Consider the following 25,195-nt stretch of genomic DNA (forward strand, 5'->3'; position numbering starts at 1 on the left):
ACATCTCCATTCTTACTTACACCAAAAATCTAATATTATTACAAAAAATTATACAAATCGATAATGATATAATTTTTATCAAATATCAAAACTGTTTCATGCGATATGCCATACATATCATAAGATATGATACTCATTTTATATATTGACATAATATCTTAAAAAACTCTTAAATTATTTTAAAAAATTCAAATAAACTTTTATTCTTTTAAATATATTTTTATTTTAATCTAAATAAATTTTTATATCTTTATTTTGAATCAAATAAACTTTTATAACTAATTGTTAATTTATTCAAAATGTCACTTGTCATTTTGTATCACGTACCAATAACATGACAAACTGATATGCCATAATAGATGATGACATAATACGTAAATATGATATGATCATATGATCATATGATATTTTTCATCTTTTATATCAAGACTACATAACACTATATAAACATAAAATGACAAATGATATTTTAATTAATGATAATTAATCAATTATTAATTATAAAAATTTATTTAATTCAAAATAAAAATATATAAACTTAATTAAATGTAATAAAAAAATAAAAACATATTTAAATTTTTTTAAATAATTCAGAGATTTGAATGTGTTATAAATTTTATCCTACTCAATTACTAAAAGCTCATTTCTTTATTTTGGATTAAAACATGATAAAAACTAATTTTCCTTATTACAATTTTTAAATTTAAAGATACTAAAAAAACAATCAAACTTTTAATTTCAACATGTTTTATACATCTTATTTAAATATATATATATTATATTATTAAAGAACATGTTAAGAGTTTAGATTAAAAAACAATCATCGTTTCAATTTATATTATATAATCCTCAATTTTATTAATAAATATAATATTTTTAAATTTTTTTTCTTTATTTTGCACGTACGATTTTAACAACTATAACTATAAGAAATAAGTGTCATTTATGAACAAAAAGTGGCAAAAGAGAAAACGCCATTAAGTTGCAAGGACACTTGATACTCATTTGGATTGGGCACTTACCATACAGCCATTGTTGGAATAAAAAGTAGTAATATATTATTAACTTAGAAAAATCAAAACAAGGGCTAATTGCAGTAGGAATGCTGGTGATTTTTTTGCAAAATTTTTCACTATTTTATATGTACCTGGATATTGGTATCTTACATGACAACCTTGAGACTTGTAATCTTCTCCTATGATGCCCAGCTGCACCTTTTTCCCAGTAATCAGCCTCCACTTTCAAGTTTAAAGATCCTCTGAAAAAAGTTATCTATTGGGATGAGAATTTAAATAAAAGAATATACAAGTCAATATGACCCAAAATTCTTCCCCCATTCTGACTTATATATATATATATATATCAATCTTGCTTCACAAACCCCCTTACGTGGTTTCAACGAGTCGAGACAAATCAAAAAAGCTCTTACTTGTGCTTGTTATGGAATTGCGACTTGACATCATAAAAAGATCCTCTGGATAGTCCTGGCAGAAGCACGGGAAATCAACCTTCCAGCCAGATCAGCTGGTAAGCGAAGCAACCGCTGTTGCAATTCTGGCGGCAGCTGCCACACATGTTTTGAGTAATAACTGAATAGGGTGCAGAATATCCATACAAACAAAAGATGCAGCAAAGCTGCTTCAATAATTCTATTGTTCAAGGCAGTGTGGATCAACATAAGGAATTCTGTTATAAATCGTTTTATCATCACAAGGAAGCTAATTCTAGAAAAGTCATAAGCAGCAATTCAAAGGAGGTATTGCAGGAAAAAGTTAAATCATTATAGTAGAAATGCATGATATTGTATTATCCTACAGCTGGTAATAGTTAAAAGGAGGCGAACAATGTCTGTGAATGGCAGCCAAGGAAAATGACAACTGTTTGGAATTTGGATTGATTTCAGGCTAACAGTGATTGAGGGTTATAAAGAACAGAAAAAAATGACTTAATTGCTGTAAGGATAGTTGTTATACAACATGTCTGCTCCTTATGCTTACCTCAGGAATAATAGAAAGAACAGTCAGAATTTCTGAAACTGATGCAGGCTGATAGGAAAACAGTGATGCTTCTTCCTCTATGTATGACCTTTGATTATTGTTTGGGCTCATAACTCGATTAACTTCCTAAAACATAACAATATGAAGTCAGTCTATCCTACAATACAGTAAGAAATTAACTGCACTAGCACCAATACAGTATAGGCAGCACAAGGTATACCACAACCATTTCACCTTTTATTGCATTCACTTCTTGACAGTATTAGCTGGTCAACTTTCCAGGTAGTGTGTAGGATCTGATTGCTTAATAATAAAACAACTTAATCCATAGAAGTATGAACCTACTTGGATTCATGAACAAATGTATAAAATTATCATACAAGTACAAACCTACTTGCATTCCTGATGAAGATAAAGTTGCAAGTCTACATATTCAATTTCATTTTTAACCACATTAGAAACATAATAACATTTTTGAAAAGTGATCTTTCATTTGAATAGGCTTTACTCATTATAACAAATCTCAAACGTTCCCTCAAAATAAAACAACAAAAGAAGAGTGAGTGACATGGGGTGCATCTGAGGAATCTTTTTTAATCTATTTTGGGGGTCCAACTTAGGAGACAATTGGGGTTCTAAGGATATTATATATAGTAGAATTAGGGTGTAAGATTCAATGACTGTTTAATTTAACATCAATCTTAAAAAAAGGAGTAGCTAGAAGCTGGGTTCAGAGCGTGGATTTTCTAGCAGCAGTTTGGCAGAGTTAAAACGATGTGATATGGTGGAGGATATCCATGTCAAGAGAAGAGAGGAAGACCATACAAGATAGAATGAAACTATACAAGCATCTCATTTTCCTAAGCTTACAGATTTTAGGGTTATGAATAAAGCACAATGGCGCAATATGATCCATATTGCTGATCCATTGCAGTGGTAATAAGTTTAGTAAGTGGGTTTCATGATTATAGTTTGCAAGTGGTTTCTGGCGAGAGGTTATACGATAAAGAATTGATTAAAGGCTCAATAGGTGTGGGGCTAAGGATTAATTATGATAAGTGGCTCTTCTCGTTGATGTCAACAGTAACATGCATTACTGCACATGCAAGAAGAATAAGAAAACGAAGAAAGAAACACAGAAAATAACACTCAGTTAACAGCAGTTCCCTACTAACTCAATCTCCATTAAAATCAACTTTAGTAAGTCTAAAAATTCAAAGACTACATAAAATCTAGTATGACTCTGAAGACTAGCTAATAGTAATTCAGCTAGGATTTCTAAAGTGATTAGATTCACAGACCACATAAATGTCTTACATTATAACTGAGAATGCTCTTTCTGGTAAAAACAAAAGATCAAAATATTTTATATAAGAAAAATTCAATGATTAATTAATTATTTGACCAAGAATCCAATAAATACCAAGAGCTTCTTTCTGACAAAAAGGACTTGTTTATTGTTAGAAAAACCCATGAGTTTAATGCTTGGCTTAACTTATTTTTGACAAAAATGACTTATTTGCTGTTGAAAAACCCATGAATATAACGCTTGGCTTACAAAGAGGTTGCACTTATCTAAGCTAATTTTCAGCTAAGATGAATCTAACCAAGCTATTATTTACCATCTGAGATTACATTTTCTCGTGATAAGTTCAGTGTTTATAATGCTGATGCAGAAGCTTTCTAAAACTTATCTAAATTAGAATCTTAATATGCTCCTTTATTTTTACAGTTTTACTTAAGTAATGTTTTTATTTAAGTGGTAATATGATAAGCATGTGATCTTTTAATAAGTTTGAATGGCTAAGATTAGATTGGTTTATGAGTATCCAAGTGCTAAAATTAAAAGCTGCTTTAACCATTGAATAAATAGTCTTTCAGACACATAGGCAGTGGTATTATATTGGAATATTCTGTTTGAGGTTCTACAACACTAAACCCTAGTTATTTTGTTGTTACATCAAATTGAGCCTGCTCTGGTTTTCTTTCCCTGTTTTAGTTTTCTTTTTATGATTTCTATTTCCATAACACATCAAATATGGTTGACCTCGCAAACTTATTCATTTGTTAAACACATTTTAGACATTACCTGCAAGTTTCATCAAAATTTCATATGTCAAATATAACTTAATTCTCTACTCATATTGCTCCATTGCCTTTTAACATAGAAAATCCACAATATCTTCATTTAAGCAAAAACAAGTGTACTTGCGTCACAGACAAGTAAACTTGCCATTTATTTTGTCCCCTTCATTTGTCAACAGTTTAATATAATCTAACATTAAGTTTCAAATGCTTAGGCTCTCACCTTAAAGGGTTTTTCATCACTTTCAAAACCTGACAACAAAAACATGAGGCGGCGCAATGTTCTCAAGTTCATCATGTCTTCCTTGGTCATCAAAGAGAACGAGGAGGAAGCAGTAAAGGGTATGCTTGTTGTAGCCACAGAAGTCAATGAATCAAGAGTTGCTAAGCCAAGTGCATCCAAACCCTGTACCAATTTTCAGAAAGCAATTTGAAACCAACTACAAGCATGATGAGCAGATGATGTTATCAAGAAAATTCATGATGCTAATACAGCTAATAGATGTGGATCACAGTCGTGGATTTATAAGCTATGTTAAGATGGCCAAAAAGATAATTTTTGCAATTACCCACAATAATAACATGCATGCAACCTTAAAAAAAGGCTTAATTTTGTATTGACTCACCCAGGAAATAGAGTGCAATTCCATTCCAAAGCATCTTTTTCAACTACATATTCACAACCCTTCATCCAGCTTAATTTGATGGTGTATATAACTAGCAAGGTTCTAGAGAAGACATTTCATTCACCAGGCTTAGCAAATATTCTTCGTTTAATGTACTTGACATCTAATTTTCAACTACCTCTTCTATCAGTAATTTCTTAGTGCATGTATGAGGCCTAGGCCCCAAACCCTACCTTAGCAAGTTCTTCAATAATTATGTCCCTCACAAAGGTGCCCTGCCAAAGAAATGAAAAGGACACAAAATAAATTTCACTTGTGTCACTAAAAAATGTATATAAATAGAGATGCAATTTCCTGACACCTTTTCAGTTAATGTGAAAGAAAGGATTTCCTTAAAAACCACCCTGGAATTTGCTTCTTCTCTTTGTTTCTTAACCAAGGCCCTCTCAGTTCGAGCACGAAGGGACTGCCATAGGAATCATTTAAGGACTTGAATAAACTGAGGATAGTGCTGGAGTATACATACACAAAAAAATGAAAAGAAATCGATATTGCTCACCGTCAGCAAAAGAAGATAACTAATAAGAGATGGAGAAAAGGACTAATGGTTTGAAGGATGCCTTTGATCTAAATGAAGGATGTGAATACAACTGATTGCTTAAAGCTAGTGAGCAGCAGTAATTCCTTTCTCAGGGACTGTTTAAAAGCTCAAAACTTCAATAGGTGTTGTTTTTACAGGAATAAGATAAAGAAAAACAACTCACAAAAATGAACTAAAATGCATCAGGTTTTCTATATATACAACTGGAGGCCATATGTTGTAACCTGTGCGAAGAGGGGAGAGAGAATGAAAAGGGCAGGGAAAGGGGCGGCCCCGGGGGGCGGGGGTGTAGAGGAGGGAAGATAAGCAAGAATGATAGAAAATCTCACCTCTGTCAATAGTGATTCCAGACGATCAATTCTGAAAACACCATCCTGACAGATTAAAACCTAATAATCAGAATTTGGATATGCTATGTCCATGATATAAAATTACAAAATAGAGGGCAGTAACATTTAACTAAAGTGGAACAGAGATTGGTGTAGAGGTACCTTATAAAGAAGAGCTTGCAAAGAAGACTTCAGTTGAGGTGAGCTGTCACTCAATACTTTTTTAGCAATCCATGGATATGTACTACCCAAAACTTTGTAATTTGGGTCAGAACTTATTGCAATTCCCTCCAATACAGCAAGACTAGGGAAAGGATAATAATATCAATAAACAGCAATATCAATAAACAGGCATAAAAAAGGCTATATAGACTGAACAAACAGCATGAAGCTGCATAGAAGGAACATCAAATCTCCTAGGGAAAGCATTACCTACGAATGACAAGAGAAAAATATGAAGGTATACGAAATTTGAACTTGTACCTGCAAAAGAAATGAATATCAGGAACATCTTCAAGAATAACTAAAGTGCCACCTGAAGAAGATCATATAACACCTTACGCATCAAGAAACTTATTGAGATGATTAATCCCCTCATCCTCACCCACCTTTCCTTCTTTTTCTCTCACCCATGTAAGCCTTTGTTTTTTTGATCCAAAAGTAAAAGGTAAGCCTTTGTTTCTGCTCAACTATCCAAAGATTCCAAGCTCCACTAAAAGTAATTTATTAATGTTTGTAATTATCTGTTTATGCAGGTACTGATAAGGGAAAAACTATCAGAAGCATTTACAAAGTTCTTGTCATGCAAGTATGTGCCATCCAAAAGACAGGGTGTGTGCACAATGGACAAGCTGAGAATATGCCTTCAAATCTTCAATATCCAAAAAATACTGAAACTTGGCAGTTTTTGGCAGCAAAAATTCTTTAAGAAAGCTTAATAAGCTGTATTAAACCTATAGATGTGCCTTCAATTCCTATAATGTTAAAAAGTAAAAAGTTTCCGAAATTAAGGAATCAATGTTTCACCTCATTTTTAATTTAATTTGAATACATCTGTTTCAAATCAAAACTGACCAAGTTACCATGCTAAAATGATTGTCTTCTGGCATCATGGCATCGTTCACAAGTGAGCTCTCTTCACTACGGAAACATGTTTCTTTTGTGGGTTTCTTTTCTTTCTACTTACTTTTCCACACCCCAGAGACATCTCAAGTTTTGTCTCTCAGTGCTTTCAACATATTCTCATTTGCTTCAAATAATTGTTCTTTTTCATACATGAATTGAAAAAAACAAAATTCTGAGCTTTTTGAACATGGTAGAGAGCAGGAAAACAAAGATTAGCACACATTTGTATACATATACTAATTACCCAAAGCCAATGAAAAACATTGGAGCATAGCTCAACAACATATTTTTTAATGCATATATCTTGCTTATAAGTGAAGCACAAAATCTTACATGGTAGTTCCCAAATTTCCTAAAAGGTCACCGAAACTTATATTCTGGACTCCTTTGGCGACTGCATCTCGGAAGACACCTAAAGACAAATGATCCAGAAGAGGTAATAAACTAATTAGTTAATTATAATATGACCAGAGAGGCAATCGATTTCTAAAAGTAAAAATCGTTAGAGCCCTAGGCTCATGTAGACTTAAAGACGAAACCTGTTAAAGCTTTTGTGACGGCCTCCTTTTCCACAGTTGGTGGAAGAAGCCTGTAAGTTAACAATTTTTTCTTGGGTCAAGTACTGTAAGTCAACAATTAATCCAGCTTTCAAATTGTTGCATCAATATAAATAAAATTTTCAGTTATTGTAGGGGAAGGTGGAATTTGTAGTACCCAAGAGTGACAAAGTCTTTGGACAGTGCATCAAAGTCACGGTTTACAAGATGGAGACAAGCTTCAATAAATCCATCTCTGAATTCTTGTTTAAATTCACCCATCATACCAAAATCTGCTAGTGAAAAATATTAAAGGTTAATTTTACACCTTCATACCTACTATTAATAAATGATAATTGTTCCGTTTCTAGCTATATGGGGGAAAAAGCAACAACAAAATGTGAAATCCAATGAAAAAAGAAGAAACAGATAACTAAGATGTAGGGGGATTGATAATATCGATTAGACTGAGCATTCACTGATTATAAGAATTTGAATGAAAAATATATGAAATAATTGAACTTTAAATATTTAATCAAATGGTGCACAGTCACCACAACAAACTACCAACCTTCAACAGTTCCCCATATCTATTCCTACCAGCAGATACTCATTATTAGAAGATGTACAAAATCAAATTTGTTTATAAAAGGAGGACAAGATGATCAACACATGAAACCAGCTTAAATTTAAAAACACTAAATTTAAAAAAAATAAAGGAAATGTTAAACCCAATGTCAAGCACAAATAACAATAATAAAAACAAAAACCTTAAGTATAAAAACAATCAACAGAAAAGAGCCTTACTTTACATGAAAAATTATCATATTTAAGAACAATACCTATATAAGCGAGTTTCCCATCATATGTACGAAAAAGGTTTCCTGGGTGTGGATCAGCATGATAGAACCCATTCTCCAAAAGTTGATTGAATGAGCAGTAAACTCCTACCTATCAACACCATGAAACAAACACCTTGTCAGTCAATAAGCCACCAGAGCAAACAGTAAAGGTCATGCAGATTAATTGTTTAAGAGCAAAATAATAGCGAATAGCTTTAACAATGACCTCAACCAAGTAAAGATCCTCCACTTCTGACAACTTTTGCCCCTAAAATAAACATAGAAGAGAAAAATCAGTGAAACATCAAGTACATATACAAAATCAATAGTAGGATCTTTAAGAAAAAATGACTTTTACTGGTTTCTTTTTGATGAGGTAGACCACATTACTTCATAACTCCCTATTTTTGTGTCACCCTCCAGAAACAAGGAAAGTTTGTCTGAAGTATGATGAAGTTACTCATAGATGGAAGAAGAAAAGAATGTGGTTCATACACAAACTCTTTTGTAAAACAGAAACAAGTTGCAAATCTTAATATAGATCTACTCTAAACTCTCCATAAAAACTGACCAGAATTGGGTGGTAAATCCTTGTTCCTGTTTATGTTGAGTGGAAGAAGAAAGGCAAAAAACAATGTCTACTGTGATTGCAAAATAATTTTTGTTCCATAAATGCCAAGAAAATGAGATACTATTTATGCAAAGGAACCATTCAAAGTGCTCCTTTCAAGATTTGGTTTGCAATTCTTCCTTCTTTAGAAAAAATAAACTATATAGAAAATACCTCCACCCATTCCATAACAAGGACCCTACGAGTTGTGTGCTCCATATACATGTTTGGAACAAAAACATCTTTTATACCACCATATAGACGTCTGTTTAAGCAAACAGCAGATAATGGTTAGAGCTTTAGAGACACCTTATTAAAAAATAAGGATAAAGCAAAATTTGGATATGAGCTAATGACAAATAAATAGATTGAGGAGTAACATTCTTGACAAGAAATCAAAGACATAAATTGAGAATTTCCAACTTGCAAAGACACAGTGAAAACAACTAACAAGGTACGAGAAACAAATATCTAGGTGGAATTTTTTGAAGTCTACCACATATAATATCATTTGGTTAAGAGCATTATGACCATCACCCTTTGTCTATCAGCTTCAAGTGAACCACAAGTACAGAAAGTTCACTCCAGTAGATGAGAAGTATGCCTAAAGGAAAAAGAGTGTTTAAGCAACGAGGCAAAAAAATCTATCAATTAAATACATGGTTTTCTAAGAAAAGTTTAACGAGGTGGGAACCGTAGGCAGCCACTACATTGCATACTAAAGGATTCAAGACATTTTTGAACATGCTGAGGTGAAAATTGCTTGCAGATTGCTGAGAAGTCAGAACCAAGATAAGGTAATAGGGTATTAGAAAACCAATTAAAACATAGACAAGCATAATGTCTGTGTTAGTGTGTGTCTCTGTGTGTTGAAGTGTGAGAGGAGGGGGAAGGTGAAATAAAAGAACAAAAAAAACTGTAAAGTGTCATTAGAATAGTCATCCAGGAATTAAGCTCCACATGTTGAGGTGAATGAGATAATAATTGGTCATGCATATGAACCATCATTTTAGACTTTTGGATCCTCTAGCAGGATAAAAGTGAAAATCTATGTAGATCAAGTACCACAAGGGCAAAGGATCTCAGCAAAAATTCACATCTTCCATCAATACTCATGGTTGCAGGCTAATGATTTTTGCCTAACCTTTACTCTCCTTGTAGTCATTCAGGTTTTTCAGTCCCCAAACAATCATAGAAAAAGAGGTCAAGAGAGCAGTTGACTAGACAAAAAAGACTGTCAGTCTGCATGCTGTTGATGTAAATGCAAAATAAGAAGCCCATGAATGATATCCATGTGACTACTATAAATATATAAATCACTTTAACCAAAGTTCAATTGACATAATATTACCTAACACAACCTTGTGAAGTGAAGGTCAACGAAGAAAGCAGACAACAGAGCAGAACAAGGAGATAGATTGTCATACATTTAACCATGCAAAATTTCCATGTCATGAGGCACCTGTAATGTGGCTATTACCTAAACTTGAGTCCATTATTCGCTTCTTTCCTATAGTCCATCTCCTGCATTCAATGTGATTCACCTGTATTCAATATGAAGTTCTAAGCATATTCCTCAATTTAGCAAAAGAATAAATAGTTAGAGATAAAGGCTTAGTTGAGTTGAGCAGATAGTCACATTTTATAACAGTAAAATATACGTCTACCACAAAGAGAGTATACTAATAAGTTTTATAAAGAAAATGGCAATACCAATCATATGAAGCATGCAATAAAGAAGGAAGATAAGAGAATGACTGACAAAGAAAAAGAGGTAACAAAGTTTTTGTGTATGCTACTTAACATTCATTCTGAGAAGATTTCAAAAGTTGAACTACAATCATTCCACTGTACAGTTTTAAATAGAAAAGATTTTATCCCATAAACAATTAACTGTTATAACAATGACTTCAATTCCATGCAAATGAGTGATATGTTTATGTTTGGTTCTACTATCATTAAATCTTTAAAGAATGACAAAAGCAGACATACTTTGAACAATCCAAGATCCACTGACTAGAAAAGTGCAAAACTCCTTTAAATTTTACTTTGCAAGACATCCAACTGAAAAACTGATGCAGGCGCATATGAAAATTTATTTAGTATTTTAGTTAGTTTAGGATTTTATTTTATTTATTTAGTTTGAAATTCTTTTTTCTATCTTTATTAGAATTTTAGTACTTTAAGTCTTTATTTAGGATTAGAATTACTATTTGATTAGGATTTATCTTAACTATTATAAATAAGTATTTTAGGTAGAAGATTATCATTATCATCTTTTGTTATTTTGAATATTTATTCAAGAGGTTTCTTTGAAAACCCAATTATCTTTTTACTGTTCCAACACAATCAACCCTATTCTAGCCCTAATTGTTGAGTTCTAATTGCCCTAAACCTTTCGGCTACATCAAGTGGTATCAGAGCAAACGATCTTACTATCCTATAAGGATTTGAGTTAGGAAATTATGGTTGGTCGAGCTAGAGGTCCAGGTAGAGGCAATCAGCCCCAACAAGCTGAGTTGGCAGAGATGCGGAGAATGATTGATGACTTGACCCGGGCTGTGCAAGCCTTGCAGCGTCAGGAACCAGTGGAAGCCCGAATGGAGAATCCGGAAGGTGACCACAACCCCCTTGAGATTCACGATCTCGAGGATGATGACGAATTTGAGAACGAGAACCCTTTTCATGAAGATGGACCCGCAAATCAAGCGGCAAGAGTTGGATTGGAAGGCCGGTTATTACATGCTCTTGATTTAAACAGTGGAGGAATCAGGATCGAAGTAACTGATTTTCATGGAAAATTTCATGCGGAAGAATATTTGGATTGGGAAGCTAGTTTGGAAAATTACTTTGAATGGAAACCCATGGCAGAAAATCGGAAAGTGTTATTTGTAAAGTTGAAATTAAAGGGTACTGCACTTCAATGGTGGAAGAGAGTTGAAGAGCAACGTGCACGACAAGGTAAGCTTAAAATCAGCACTTGGGAGCACATGAAAAGCAAATTACGAAAGCAATTTTTACCTGCTGATTATACTATGGAATTATATGAAAAGTTTCATTGTTTGAAGCAAAATAACATGACCGTTGAGGAGTATACATCGGAATTCAATAACTTATCAATTCGGGTTGGGTTAGCTGAGAGTAACGAACAAATTACTTCTCGTTATCTTGCTGGTTTAAATCATTCTATTAGAGACGAGATGGGAGTAGTTCGTTTATACAACATTGAAGATGCTCGTCAATATGCTCTATCAGCAGAAAAACGGGTTTTACGCTATGGTGCTAGAAAGCCTTTATATGGCACCCATTGGCAAAATAATTCTGAAGCAAGACGAGGTTATCCAACATCCCAACAAAATTATCAAGGGGCTGCCACAATCAATAAAACTAATAGAGGTGCAACCAATGTTGAAAAGAATGATAAAGGCAAGAGTATAATGCCTTATGGAGGACAAAACAGTTCTGGTTCTTCTACAAATAAAGGAGGCAGCAATTCCCATATTCGATGTTTTACTTGTGGGGAAAAGGGGCACACTTCTTTTGCTTGCCCACAACGAAGGGTGAACTTAGCAGAATTAGGGGAAGAGTTAGAGCCTGTTTATGATGAGTATGAGGAGGAGGTAGAGGAAATCGATGTTTATCCTGCACAAGGTGAGTCATTAGTGGTACGAAGAGTAATGACAACAACAGTAAATGAGGAAGCAGAAGATTGGAAGAGGCGAAGTATTTTTCGCACACGAGTTGTTTGTAAAGGTAAAGTGTGTGATCTTGTCATTGATGGAGGAAGCATGGAAAATGTTATTTCAAAAGAGGCAGTGAACAAATTAAAGCTTCCTACAAACAAACATCCTTATCCTTACAAGATTGGGTGGCTAAAGAAGGGACACGAAGTACCAGTAACTACTCAATGTTTGGTGAAATTTACTATGGGAAATAACTTGGATGATGAGGCCTTATGTGATGTTGTGCCAATGGATGTTGGTCATATTCTTGTGGGTAGACCTTGGTTGTATGATCACGATATGATTCATAAGACGAAGCCAAATACCTATTCTTTCTACAAGAATAACAAGAGGTACACTTTATATCCTCTTAGAGAAGAGACTAAGAAATCAGCAAACAACAAAATCAGCAAGATCACTGGGTATTTATCTGCTGAAAATTTTGAAGCTGAAGGTAGTGAGATGGGTATTATGTATGCTTTGGTAACTAAGCATTTAAAAAGTGATCAGATGAGTAAATCTCCTCAATATCCAACAGAAATTCAGCAGTTATTGAAGGAGTTTGGAGAATTGTTCAATGAGGATTTGCCGAAAAGTCTACCACCTTTACGAAGCATCCAACATGCAATTGATTTGGTACCAGGAGCAGCATTACCAAATCTGCCAGCATATAGAATGCCACCTATGCAGCGAGCTGAGGTACAAAGACAGGTTGAGGAGTTGTTGGAGAAAGGTCTAGTGCGTGAAAGTAAAAGTCCTTGTGCTTGCCCAGCTTTGTTAGCTCCTAAGAAAGATGGTTCATGGAGGATGTGTGTGGACAGCCGTGCCATAAATAAAATTACAATCAAGTATCGTTTTCCCATTCCTCGATTAGATGAGATGCTTGATCAATTAGTTGGTTCAAGAGTGTTTTCAAAGATCGATTTGAAGAGCGGATACCATCAAATTAGAATGAGGGATGGAGATGAATGGAAAACAGCTTTCAAAACCCCGGATGGATTATTTGAATGGTTGGTGATGCCATTTGGCCTTTCAAATGCACCAAGCACATTCATGAGAGTCATGGCAGAGGTACTCAAGCCCTTCTTGAATTCATTTGTGGTGGTTTACTTTGATGATATTTTGATCTATAGCCACACTAAGGAAAAGCACTTAAAACATTTACGACAAGTTTTAGAAGTTCTTCAAAAGGAGCAGCTTTATATAAACTTGAAAAAGTGCAGTTTTATGCAACCAGAAGTGGTATTTCTTGGTTTCATTGTGTCTGCAGAGGGTTTGAAACCAGATCCAGAGAAGATTCGTGCAATTTCAGAGTGGCCAGCACCTACATCTATCAAAGAAGTAAGGAGTTTTCATGGTTTGGCATCTTTTTATAGGAGATTCATTCGAAATTTTAGTTCTATTATGAGTCCTATAACTGAATCTTTGAAGAAAGATGGATTTGAATGGTCACATTCTGCACAAAAAGCCTTTGAAAGAGTGAAAGCTTTGATGACTGAAGCCCCAGTTCTCGCACTACCAGATTTTGAGAAGTTATTTGTTGTTGAGTGTGATGCTTCACATGTAGGAATTGGAGCAGTTCTTAGTCAAGATGGAAGGCCCATAGAGTTTTTTAGTGAAAAGTTGACAGACTCTAGACGACGTTATTCAACTTATGACTTAGAGTTTTATGCTTTGGTAAGGGCCATTCGTCATTGGCAGCACTACTTGGCTTATCGTGAGTTTGCTGTTTATTCTGACCATCAAGCTTTAAGGTATTTGCATTCGCAGAAAAAGCTTAGTAATTACCATGCTAAGTGGAGTTCTTTTCTCAATGAATTTAATTTCTCTTTAAAATATAAATCTGGGCAGTCCAATACTGTGGCTGATGCTTTGAGTAGGCGATGTAAAATGTTATCAGTTATGAGCACTCAAGTCACAGGATTTGAAGAACTTAAAAATCAGTATAGTTCTGATTCATATTTCAGCAAGATAATAGCTGATTTGCAGGGTTCATTACAAGCTGAAAATTTACCTTATAGGTTGCACGAAGATTATTTATTCAAAGGTAACCAGTTGTGCATTCCAGAAGGATCTTTAAGGGAGCAAATCATTTGAGAACTTCATGGGAATGGTTTAGGAGGACATTTTGGGAGAGACAAGACTTTGGCAATGGTGGCTGATCGTTATTATTGGCCAAAAAATGCGCCGAGATGTGGAGAGGTTGGTGAAAAGATGTCCAGCTTGTTTATTTGGTAAAGGCAGTGCTCAAAACACTGGTTTATATGTTCCTTTACCTGAGCCAGATGCACCTTGGATTCATTTGAGTATGGATTTTGTTTTGGGACTTCCAAAGACAGCAAAAGGATTTGATTCTATCTTTGTGGTGGTGGATCGGTTTTCAAAAATGGCACATTTTATTCCGTGTTTTAGGACTTCTGATGCAACTCATATTGCTGAATTATTCTTTCGTGAGATTGTAAGATTACATGGAATTCCAACTTCCATTGTTTCTGATAGAGATGTGAAGTTTATGGGACATTTTTGGAGAACTTTGTGGAGGAAATTTGGGACAGAGTTGAAGTATTCTAGTACTTGCCATCCGCAAACAGATGGTCAAACAGAAGTTGTGAATCGAAGTTTGGGTAATATGTTAAGATGTCTTATTCAAAATAACCCAAAGACTTGGGATTTAGTCATACCCCAAGCTGAATTTGCTTACAACAATTCTGTCAATCGAAGCATAAAGAAGACACCATTTGAGGCTGCATATGGGTTAAAACCTCAACATGTGCTAGATTTAGTACCCCTACCACAAGAAGCTAGAGTGAGTAATGAAGGAGAGTTATTTGCTGACCATATTCGGAAAATTCATGAAGAGGTAAAGGCTGCTTTAAAGGCCAGCAATGCAGAATATTCTTTTACAGCAAATCAACATCGTCGCAAGCAGGAATTTGAGGAAGGTGATCAAGTACTTGTGCACTTGAGGCAAGAAAGATTTCCTAAGGGTACTTATCACAAACTCAAGTCTAGAAAGTTTGGACCTTGTAAGGTGCTAAAGAAAATCAGTTCAAATGCCTATTTAATTGAGTTACCACCTGAGTTACAAATCAGTCCTATTTTCAATATTTTGGACTTGTATCCATTTGATGGATGTGATGGAACTGCATCTACCATAGACGCTCAAATTCAGCACCTTCCAATTGCTAAGGTTGAAGTTATTGAGGATGTGCTAGATGTAAAAGAGGTTCGATCTAGACGAGGGAACCCGTATAGACGATTTTTAGTGAAATGGCTTGGTAAACCTGCTAATGAAAGCACTTGGATTGCAGAAGAAGAATTGAAAAGAGTGGATCCCGACATCTATGAGGAGTATGTCAAGGCCTACTCGTCGGAGTCGAGTCTTTTCTGACCCGAGGGGACTGATGCAGGCGCATATGAAAATTTATTTAGTATTTTAGTTAGTTTAGGATTTTATTTTATTTATTTAGTTTGAAATTCTTTTTTCTATCTTTATTAGAATTTTAGTACTTTAAGTCTTTATTTAGGATTAGAATTACTATTTGATTAGGATTTATCTTAACTATTATAAATAAGTATTTTAGGTAGAAGATTATCATTATCATCTTTTGTTATTTTGAATATTTATTCAAGAGGTTTCTTTGAAAACCCAATTATCTTTTTACTGTTCCAACACAATCAACCCTATTCTAGCCCTAATTGTTGAGTTCTAATTGCCCTAAACCTTTCGGCTACATCAAAAACCAATTGATAATGGATGGACAGGCACAATATAGGTTCAAGGCCACAATACACCTGTAGTTAAAATTCTGGGATGATAACACCACTTAACAACCCTCCTCGCATGAGGCCCAATGAACAATTAAGACAAATGGCCATAAAAGTGGATTCAAGAACGATTTTGGCTCCAATACCATGTCAAGGCCTCCAACATAAAACTAATTGGTAACACCAGAACAGGAGAAAAGGCTTGACTTCAATATAAGGTCACAACCAACCCCAAATTAAACCAATGTAGAATAACACCATTAAATTTTATTCACTCAAGCGTAGTTATCTTCCCAAAGCTTTTAGATCCATTACATGGTATCATTAAGGTTGTCAAAAAGGAAAATGATGTTATAACATGGAGTCTTCAGCGGATGAAAATTACCCAAATTTAACATCTATTCTTTGTATGAGTCATCCAGAAAGAGCACTCAATGATTATTCATTTGCTGGAACCATTCACTGACCTTTAATTTGATGAAACTCAAATAATTCTAGAGTGATCAAGTCCTTGGTTTCTACAACTTCTTTATTCATGAGATATATGATCCTGACATCTACTAGAGATACTCCTTGTATGAGTTTCTTCCTCTCATAATTATGAGTCAATAAGTTGGAGGAATTTCAAGCAGCATAATCGCTGTCCTGAAGTGGCAATCTATAGAAGAAACTATTTGAGCCCACCCATTCAAACAGCTATGATTCCAACCATTGAAGCATGCTCATGCTTTAAAGCATGAACACATGTTGGCAATGTCTAAACATTTAATGATCTCAGACTTTAACAGGTCCCTATTCAGGGCAAGATCTAAGCCTTTGCATTGCAAGCCATCATTACAAAGATCATTCGCAACTAAATAAAAGAATGTTGAAAGCTGTGTGTCATTTAACTAGATAGTATTAGACTTAAGGCATATTTAAGAAGAAGGAAATGAATACATACCCGAACAAGACTCGATGCCCACTCGTCAACAACTGCCTGAATAAAGGACATGTTTCATGCTCAATACCAGTCAAATAAATAATAAACAGAAGTCCATAATTAAACTACATGGGCTGGATTTAGAACATTTGTAAGGAATAGAATCTACTTAAGTGCAAAGCAATGCACACCAGTAATATATTCGAAAATTACCTGAAGATCAGTATTAAATTTACCAGCTTTCTTAACCACCCCTGCTAGAACACGCAAGATTAATATGTCTAAGGAAATTGCAGCTTGAACACCAGGCCTCTGCACTTTGACAGCAACAACCTGTCCACTATGACGAAGCCTAGCTTGATATACCTATTTGAGAAAGAGAAAGAGAGAGAGAGAGAACTAACTTGGTTTTCTAAGATAATTTTCAAAAACCTTTTGAAAGAAAGCAAATACAAAATAGAGGGATAGAACCACAGATACAAGCCTGTCCAAGGGATGCTGCTGCAACTGGCTCTGGTGAAATCTCAGAGAAAAGCTCATCTATTGGTAAACCCAGTTCTTTTTCTATAGTATCAAAAGCAACTTCGGTAGAAAATGGAGTTATTTGGTCTTGCAATAATGAGAGTTCATCCAAATATGATGGCGGTATCAAATCCTGAATAAATAGCATCTTGAGAGGTTTTCATATTGAAACTGTAGACAGCACATAAACAACATATGTATTACATGATGCAAAGCAGTTAGAGCATTAAGAAAGCCCCAGATGCAGCATGCATTTACTTCAGGATGTTGCAGGAGAGGCTTGAAAAGGTTCATAAATGAGTGCTAGCCCAGTCCTGATTTCACAAATAGAGCTACAGCAATGTGCAATCTACTTTTCAAGCATAAGGCCTAGGCCTGATACCAGCACAACTGATCCCTGAAGTTTGATGTTTCTGTAGAATGACCTTTGCTTGGAATGGCCAAGGCCACAAACTTTAGGATGCCTTATCCATTAGTCGAGCCTAGGCATTCCTAAAATGAGGGTGACACGAACAAGAAGAAGATCAAGGAAAATCAGAGTTACAGAGTACAAAAGATGCTCCAACTTATTACTACAAGAAAATACATTGACAAATCAGCCCCAATTTCATCTACCAATCCATCAACGCCACAAGACTGCTAGTTGTTCTATAAGAGGCCAAACTTAAAGCTAAATAGGATGTTTGAGGAAAGTTAATACGAACTTAATAGGAAATCAAACAACATTTGCAGAACCAAGGGTACATATAACAATAAAACTATCATCATACAAAGTGATACTGATGCAGGGGCTTATGGAAATTTATTTAGTATTTTCGTTAGTTTAAGATTTTATTTTATTTTATTTAGTTTGAGATTCTTTTTCCTATCTTTATTAGAATTTTAGTACTTTAAGTCTTTATTTAGGATTAGGATTACTATTTGATTAGGATTTATCTTAATTATTATAAATAGGTATCTTAGGTAGAAGATTATTATTATCATCTTTTGCTATTATGAATATTTATTCAAGAGGTTTCTTTGAAAAACCCAATTATCTTTCTATTGTTCCAACACAATCAACCATATTCTAGCCCTAATTGTTGAGTTCTAATTGCCCTAAACCTTTCGGCTACATCAAGTGGTATTAGAGCAAACGATCTTACTATCCTACAAGGAATTGTGCTAGAAGACTATGGTTGGTCGAGGCAGAGATCGAGGTAGCGGCAATCAACCCCAACAAGCTGAGTTGGCAGAGATGTGGAGAATGATTGATGACTTAACCCAGGCTGTGCAAGTCTTGCAGCGTCAGGAACCAATGAAAGCCCGAATGGAGAATCCGGAAGGTGACCACAACTCCCTTGAGATTCACGATCTCGAGGATGATGATGAATTTGAGAAAGAGAACCTCCTTCATGAAGATGGACCCGCAAATCAAGCGGCAAGAGTTGGATTGGAGGACCGGTTATTACATGCTCTTGATTTAAATGATGGAGGAATTAGGATTGAAGTAACTGATTTTCATGAAAAATTTCATGCAGAGGAATATTTGGATTGGGAAGCTAGTTTGGAAAATTACTTTGAATGGAAACCTATGACAGAAAATCGAAAAGTGTTATTTGTAAAGTTGAAATTGAAGGATACTGCACTTCAATGGTGAAAGAGAGTTGAAGAGCAACGTGCATAACAAGGTAAGCTTAAAATCAACACTTGGGAGCACATGAAAAGCAAATTACGAAAGCAATTTTTTACATGCTGATTATACTATGAAATTATATGAAAAGTTTCATTGTTTGAGGTAAAATAACATGATCGTTGAGGAGTATACATCGGAGTTCAATAACCTATCAATTCGGGTTGGGTTAACTGAGAGTAACGAACAAATTACTTCTCGTTATCTTGCTAGTTTAAATCATTCTATTAGAGACGAGATGAGAGTAGTTCGTTTGTACAACATTGAAGATGCTCGTCAATATGCTTTATCAGCAGAAAATAAGGTTTCACACTACGGTGCTAGAAAGGCTTTATATGGCACCGATTGGCAAAACGATTCTGGAGCAAGACAAGGTTATCAAACATCCCAACAAAATTATCAAGAGGCTACCACAACCAACAAAACTAATGGGGATGCAACCAATGTTGAAAAGAACGATAAAAGCAAGAATATAATGCCTTATGGTAGACAAAACAATTCTGGTTCTTCTACAAATAAAGGAGGCAGCAATTCCCATATTCGATGCTTTACTTGTGGGGAGAAGGGATACACTTCTTTTGCTTGCCCACAAAGAAGGGTAAACTTAGTAGAATTTAAGGAGAAATTAGAACCCATTTTTGATAAATATGATGAGGAAATAGAGGAAATTGATGTGTATCCTATACAAGGTGAGTCCTTGGTTGTACAAAGAGTGATGACTACAACAATCAATGAGGAAGAAGAAGATTGGAAGAGGCGAAGTATTTTTCGCACACATGTTGTTTGTGAAGGTAAAGTGTGTGATCTCGTTATTGATGGAAGAAGTGTGCAAAATATTATTTCAAAAGAGGCAGTAGACAAATTGAAGCTTCCTACAAGCAAACATCCTCATCCTCACAAGATTAGATGGATAAAGAAGGGACACGAAGTACCGGTAACTACTCAATGTTTGGTGAAATTCATTATGGGAGACAACTTGGATGATGAAGCCCTATGTGATGCTGTGCCAATGGATGTTAGTCATATTCTTGTTGATAAACCTTGGTTGTATGATCATGATATGGACCATAAGAGGAAGCCAAATACCTATTCCTTCTACAAGGATAACAAGAGATATACTTTATATCCTTTAAAAGACGAGATTAAGAAATCAGCAACTTCAAGTCCTACAAATAGCAAAATCAGCAAAATCACTGGATATTTATCTGTTGAAAATTTGACAGCTGAAGGTGGTAATGAAAAGGAATTGAAACAAGTAAATCCAGCCACCTATGAGGAGTGTATTAAGGCCAACTCGTCGGAGCCGAGTTTTTCTGACCTGAGGGGACTGATGCAGGCGCATATGAAAATTTATTTAGTATTTTCATTAGTTTAGGATTTTATTTTATTTTATTTAGTTTGAGATTCTTTTATCTATCTTTATTAGAATTTTAATACTTTAAGTCTTTATTTAGGATTAGGATTACTATTTGATTAGGATTTATCTTAATTATTATAAATAGGTATCTTAGGTAGAAGATTATTATTATCATCTCTTGTTATTATGAATATTTATTCAAGAGGTTTCTTTGAAAAACCCAATTATCTTTCTATTGTTCCAATACAATCAACCCTATTCTAGCCTTAATTGTTGAGTTCTAATTGCCCTAAACCTTTCGGCTACATCAAATACTTTAAATAAGAAAAGAAACTAAAGATACAGTTCCAAATAACTATAAGTTGAATTTTGCTTTTCAGTGACTTGTTATCAACAAATAGTTCTTTCAGATGAAGTTCATCAAGTGCATCACATGATACGGTATTCCTTGGTTTGCACCATTGCAGAGGCTATTTTCAAGTACAACATGTTAAGAGGATTGATCCAATAACTCTCCTTTTTCAATTTTTAGTGTTTAGAAACTTCTGATTTGATATCTGTATTAGTGTATAAAAATTATGTCTTCAACTTTGTGGAATAGACAATTCCCTTGAAATCTGAGTCCTGAATTAACTAAATAGAATTATCAGCTGCACCCCACTCCTAAGACCCTATAATTTTGCCCCTGAAGGCACCAAGGCCAGGAATCTAGAATTTTCGTTAACCAAATATAGATGGTAAATAAGGATAAAATGATCAACTTTCTGCCTTCATTTTCTGTCTAGTTAAATTTTCTTTTAAAAAAATAGTACGAAAAATGAATCTCATAGCCATAAATATAAAGGAAAAAGTGATTGGACAATAGGGAAGACTGATTGTCCCATTGTAGAATTTGTGTAAAATCTAGTTAAACAGCTTGATTTTAAGATTCTAAGCTACTTTTTGGCCAAACGTTCTATGGACTACAGTACAAAATTTTTAGTTTCTCTAATGTTTGCAGGACATTCAAAAAGCCAAAAGAATGAGGTTTATCAGTAATTAAGAATGCATCTGACCATCATCATGTTTGATAGCATATGATAATCCGAAGGGCCATGGCCTAAATCAAGTGTCATAAACTAAAGAAGTAGACTTAGGACCAGCATGCATCACAAGTTTAAAGGAAAAACAGAAAAGTAAGATAAATTTGATGTAGCACATGAAAATTTGCCTAAATGATATGACAACTTACAGGTCGAGATGAAATAGCTTGAGCAATTTTGATGTAGGCCTACAAAAAAGAAAAGAAAAACTATTCAATTTCATTTTAAAAAAAAAATCACAACATAAACAAAATCACAGGTGATTCCAAGTGATTAGCAATTTAGATCCAAGTAAAAGATTTTGCAATGGTTTTTGTTCTAGTAAAAAGAAGCTAAACATTAAAAAGACAGTATAACTTCTGGCATAGAAAGTACAGAACGGCAGAAAGCGCCATAGAGAAATTCTCTGTAAGTAAATAACATTTTTACTGACAACTTTTCCAAGATAAATTCAAGACAACCTAGAAAGAAATTGCATAGCAGTGTCTTTTACACCTTTTTTTGTTTTTCTACAATATAAAACTACATTAGATGTTAAATCATTACACACAAGGACTTGACTAGAATTCTATCTGATCTGTACAATTACAGACTAGCAGCATAAACTACTCTGTTGGTAAAACATAAATGTCAAGGTTTATATCCAATCTTAGAAAACCAATATCATAATTTTCAAGATTTTCAGTTGACATTTAAAAGTGAAAAAGCATTGACTTAGGTACTTAAAAAAGCCTCTGAGTTATGTCCAATTAAGCAACTAAAAGCCAATTCTTTTATTATACCCAAACACGTCCTTATCCTTTGATTTTTACTCACACAAGCCCTTAACCTAATAGAAAATTAACAACCATCAGACCTGATGCCAGCTAGCATTTTCTGCCACGTGGCATAAGATGTGATAGCTGATAGCTGACATGGGGAGCTGATGTGGAATGTATCACGTGGTCACATCATCAAGTTACATCATATGCCACATGGATAGAAAATGCCAGCTGACATTGGGTTTGAGGGTTGTTAATTTCCCATCGAGGTTAAGGGCTTATGTAGGTACAAATAAAAGGATAAGGGATTGAGTACAATTAAAGTAGGGGCTTCGTTGCATAAATGAACATCATTAAGGGGTTTTTTTATTATTTAAGTCAAAAGCATTTACTTCCTGGCCCCCCACCCCTTTTTCATTTTTTCTTTATTATCTTGATGATGATCCAAGGTTTAGCTGAAAATGAATGAGGACACATACCCATAGACTAAAAAGTAGTGAGCCTTTCTGCTATTTTTCCACAAACATTTTAACACATTTACTCAATTGGCTATGCCATAAACATGTTCAAGCGCTTATGAATTGGATATTTTTAAAAAAACAAAGTTACAAATAAAATATTATTGAGTAGAAAAAATTCTAAATTTTATTAGTCCCGCCTAAACCTGAAGCTAATCAATGATACAGAACCCCAACAGCCAGTAGCCTATGTTGTGGCATTACAATTTAACAATAATTTAACACAGGGGAGTGGTGAAAACGTGAACATATCAGTTACATAGATGACTCGTTAGATTACAAAAAGAACCAGCTAATACAGAAATGCAAAACTTTCCAAGCTTCACATGCAAAATTGAATCAATTTACAAAACCAATTCTGAGAATTACATACCGGCCCAAGTTCCACCAAAATTTTCCGAAGCTCAGCAGCTCTAACCTGCAACTCAGCAAGAAGAGGATATTACAAAGCCGTCCAGGAAAATCAAAATCCCATGAAAAGAATTCACTACTTTTAAGGTTCCGAATAGTTGTTTCTTTTGCTACTTGCTTATTACTTCTATACAAAAAGAAAATAATATTTTTCAACAATCATAGATTAGACTTGTAATTTTTGTTAATAAAAATGCATAATTTACTTATATATGAAATAACTATATTCGAAAAACGGAGTCAAATAAAATTGATTTCAGCATCGATTTCTCGGAAAATAGTCCACCGTAATAGAAGAAACATAAAAATTAAAAAAAAAAAAGGAGTAAACTAAAAAATCGTAACCTTGAACATTTGATCGGATCGTTCCATGAGACTATCAATATATCGAACTCCGAACCATGTTCCAAAAGTAGTACCAATTTGAATAAGCCGACGCAACAAAATCAGAGGTTTTCTTCTATAAATGGCGGCGATTCTTGAGGGGCTGTAATCGGTTAACGACTCAGCCTCGGAGGCAGTGAGCTCGAAAAGGTAACCTGATTTCTGAGTGAAAGCATCAACGTCGAGCCGCCGGGTGGAGCGTGTGATGAGGCGTGGTGGCGGAGGTTTTGAACGGAAGTCGAGCTGTGGAGTGGCGGGAAAGGAGTGGATTGGTGGAGAGGACGGAAGGAGTAGAGGCATTTATTCGAACTTTATTTTATTGCTTTATTATTATTTGACAGTGAAAATGGGGAAGAAATGGAGAAATTGTAAAATGGAAAAAAAAAAAAGTGTCTAAAAAGCAAGCTTCAGTTAGAATTTGTGGCAATGGGAAGAGGAGGAAGTGTGCAAGGCACTCCTTCCCTTCTGGTTCTTTTATACATTATCCTCTCTTCTTTTCTTCTCTTTTTCTTTTTTTTTTTTTTTTTCTAGAAGGTCTTCTTCTTTCTCGAACAGAAGTATAACAAAATATTCTTCTTACTAAAAAACCAAGAAATTTAAAAAAAAAATCAAGTAATCAAAAAAATTTAATTTTTATTATGGTCAATTATACCTTTATTTTGAGTTAACTAAATTTTTATATTTTCATTTGAAATCAAATAAATTCTTATAACTAACAATTCACTTAATTAAAATGTTCATTATCATTATATGTTACATTACATGTTAATATATTATTATTGACGAAGAGATGACATGTTGACATATCATAATTGATGATAACGTAACATGTTAATTTAACATAATAACATGACCAAGTAGCATTTTTCATCCTCCATATCAACGTTATGTAATTAGAAAATAACAAGTGACATTTTAACTCATAATAATTAGTCAATTATTAGTCATAAATGTTTGTTTGACATGTTAATATATTATAAATGATAATTCGGTGACATATTAACATATTATAATTGATGACAATATGACATGATTAAATGGCATTTTTCACCTTCTATATCAACATGAGGTCAATGCCATGTGATATAAAATGATAAGTGATATTTTGACTAATGATAATCAATCAATCATTAATTAAAATATTCATCCCAAAAGGAGTGTTAGAGGGGGTGAATAGCATTTAAAAATATTTTACAAGTAACTTTTGGAATTTAAAATCTATTTGAAAGATTTAAGATGGAAGGTTTGAAAACTTACTGAGGTTAGCAAACACAAAGTAAAAAGAGGTTAAAAGAAATGAACAAAACACAATATTTATAGTGATT

General features: G+C 34.2%; 1 protein-coding gene across 3 annotated transcripts; it reads right to left on the reverse strand.

Annotated features, from left to right (window-relative positions):
* Positions 1 to 977: 977 nt before the first annotated feature.
* LOC18593092 (Protein kinase superfamily protein) lies at positions 978 to 24,304 on the reverse strand. 3 transcript variants are annotated; one of them, XM_018125976.2, is made up of 22 exons: positions 23,832 to 24,300; positions 23,449 to 23,493; positions 21,946 to 21,984; positions 17,648 to 17,818; positions 17,377 to 17,529; positions 17,185 to 17,220; positions 10,232 to 10,275; positions 8,926 to 9,016; positions 8,368 to 8,409; positions 8,142 to 8,250; positions 7,478 to 7,592; positions 7,303 to 7,352; positions 7,097 to 7,175; positions 6,071 to 6,121; positions 5,801 to 5,942; positions 5,639 to 5,683; positions 5,070 to 5,174; positions 4,942 to 4,983; positions 4,306 to 4,488; positions 1,998 to 2,123; positions 1,430 to 1,564; positions 978 to 1,258 (listed from the first exon to the last, which is right to left on the reverse strand). In XM_018125976.2, exons 1-21 carry the CDS (start codon positions 24,168 to 24,170, stop codon positions 1,460 to 1,462), a joined length of 2,112 nt encoding a protein of 703 aa, XP_017981465.2. In that variant the 5' UTR covers positions 24,171 to 24,300; the 3' UTR covers positions 978 to 1,258; positions 1,430 to 1,459. The 3 variants fall into 3 exon arrangements, with proteins under 3 accessions (XP_017981465.2, XP_017981466.2, XP_088665471.1); XM_018125977.2 differs by lacking the exon at positions 5,070 to 5,174 and having other exon boundaries at positions 23,832 to 24,301; XM_088809345.1 differs by lacking the exons at positions 978 to 1,258; positions 1,430 to 1,564 and having other exon boundaries at positions 2,027 to 2,119; positions 23,832 to 24,304.
* Positions 24,305 to 25,195: the final 891 nt, after the last annotated feature.

Source organism: Theobroma cacao, chromosome 8 (genome assembly GCF_053813885.1).
Source record: "Theobroma cacao isolate CCN51 chromosome 8, ASM5381388v1, whole genome shotgun sequence".
NCBI lineage: Eukaryota > Viridiplantae > Streptophyta > Magnoliopsida > Malvales > Malvaceae > Theobroma > Theobroma cacao.

Excerpts from the sequence above, each read along its gene's own strand:
- LOC18593092 (XM_018125976.2), bottom strand. The coding sequence starts at position 24,170 with ATGCCTCTACTCCTTCCGTCCTCTCCACCAATCCACTCCTTTCCCGCC. Across the intron at positions 23,494-23,831 it reads GATCCGATCAAATGTTCAAG|GTTAGAGCTGCTGAGCTTCG; the intron begins GTTACGATTTTT and ends GCTGAGTTGCAG. Across the intron at positions 17,530-17,647 it reads CAGCAGCATCCCTTGGACAG|GTATATCAAGCTAGGCTTCG; the intron begins GCTTGTATCTGT and ends TTTCTCAAATAG.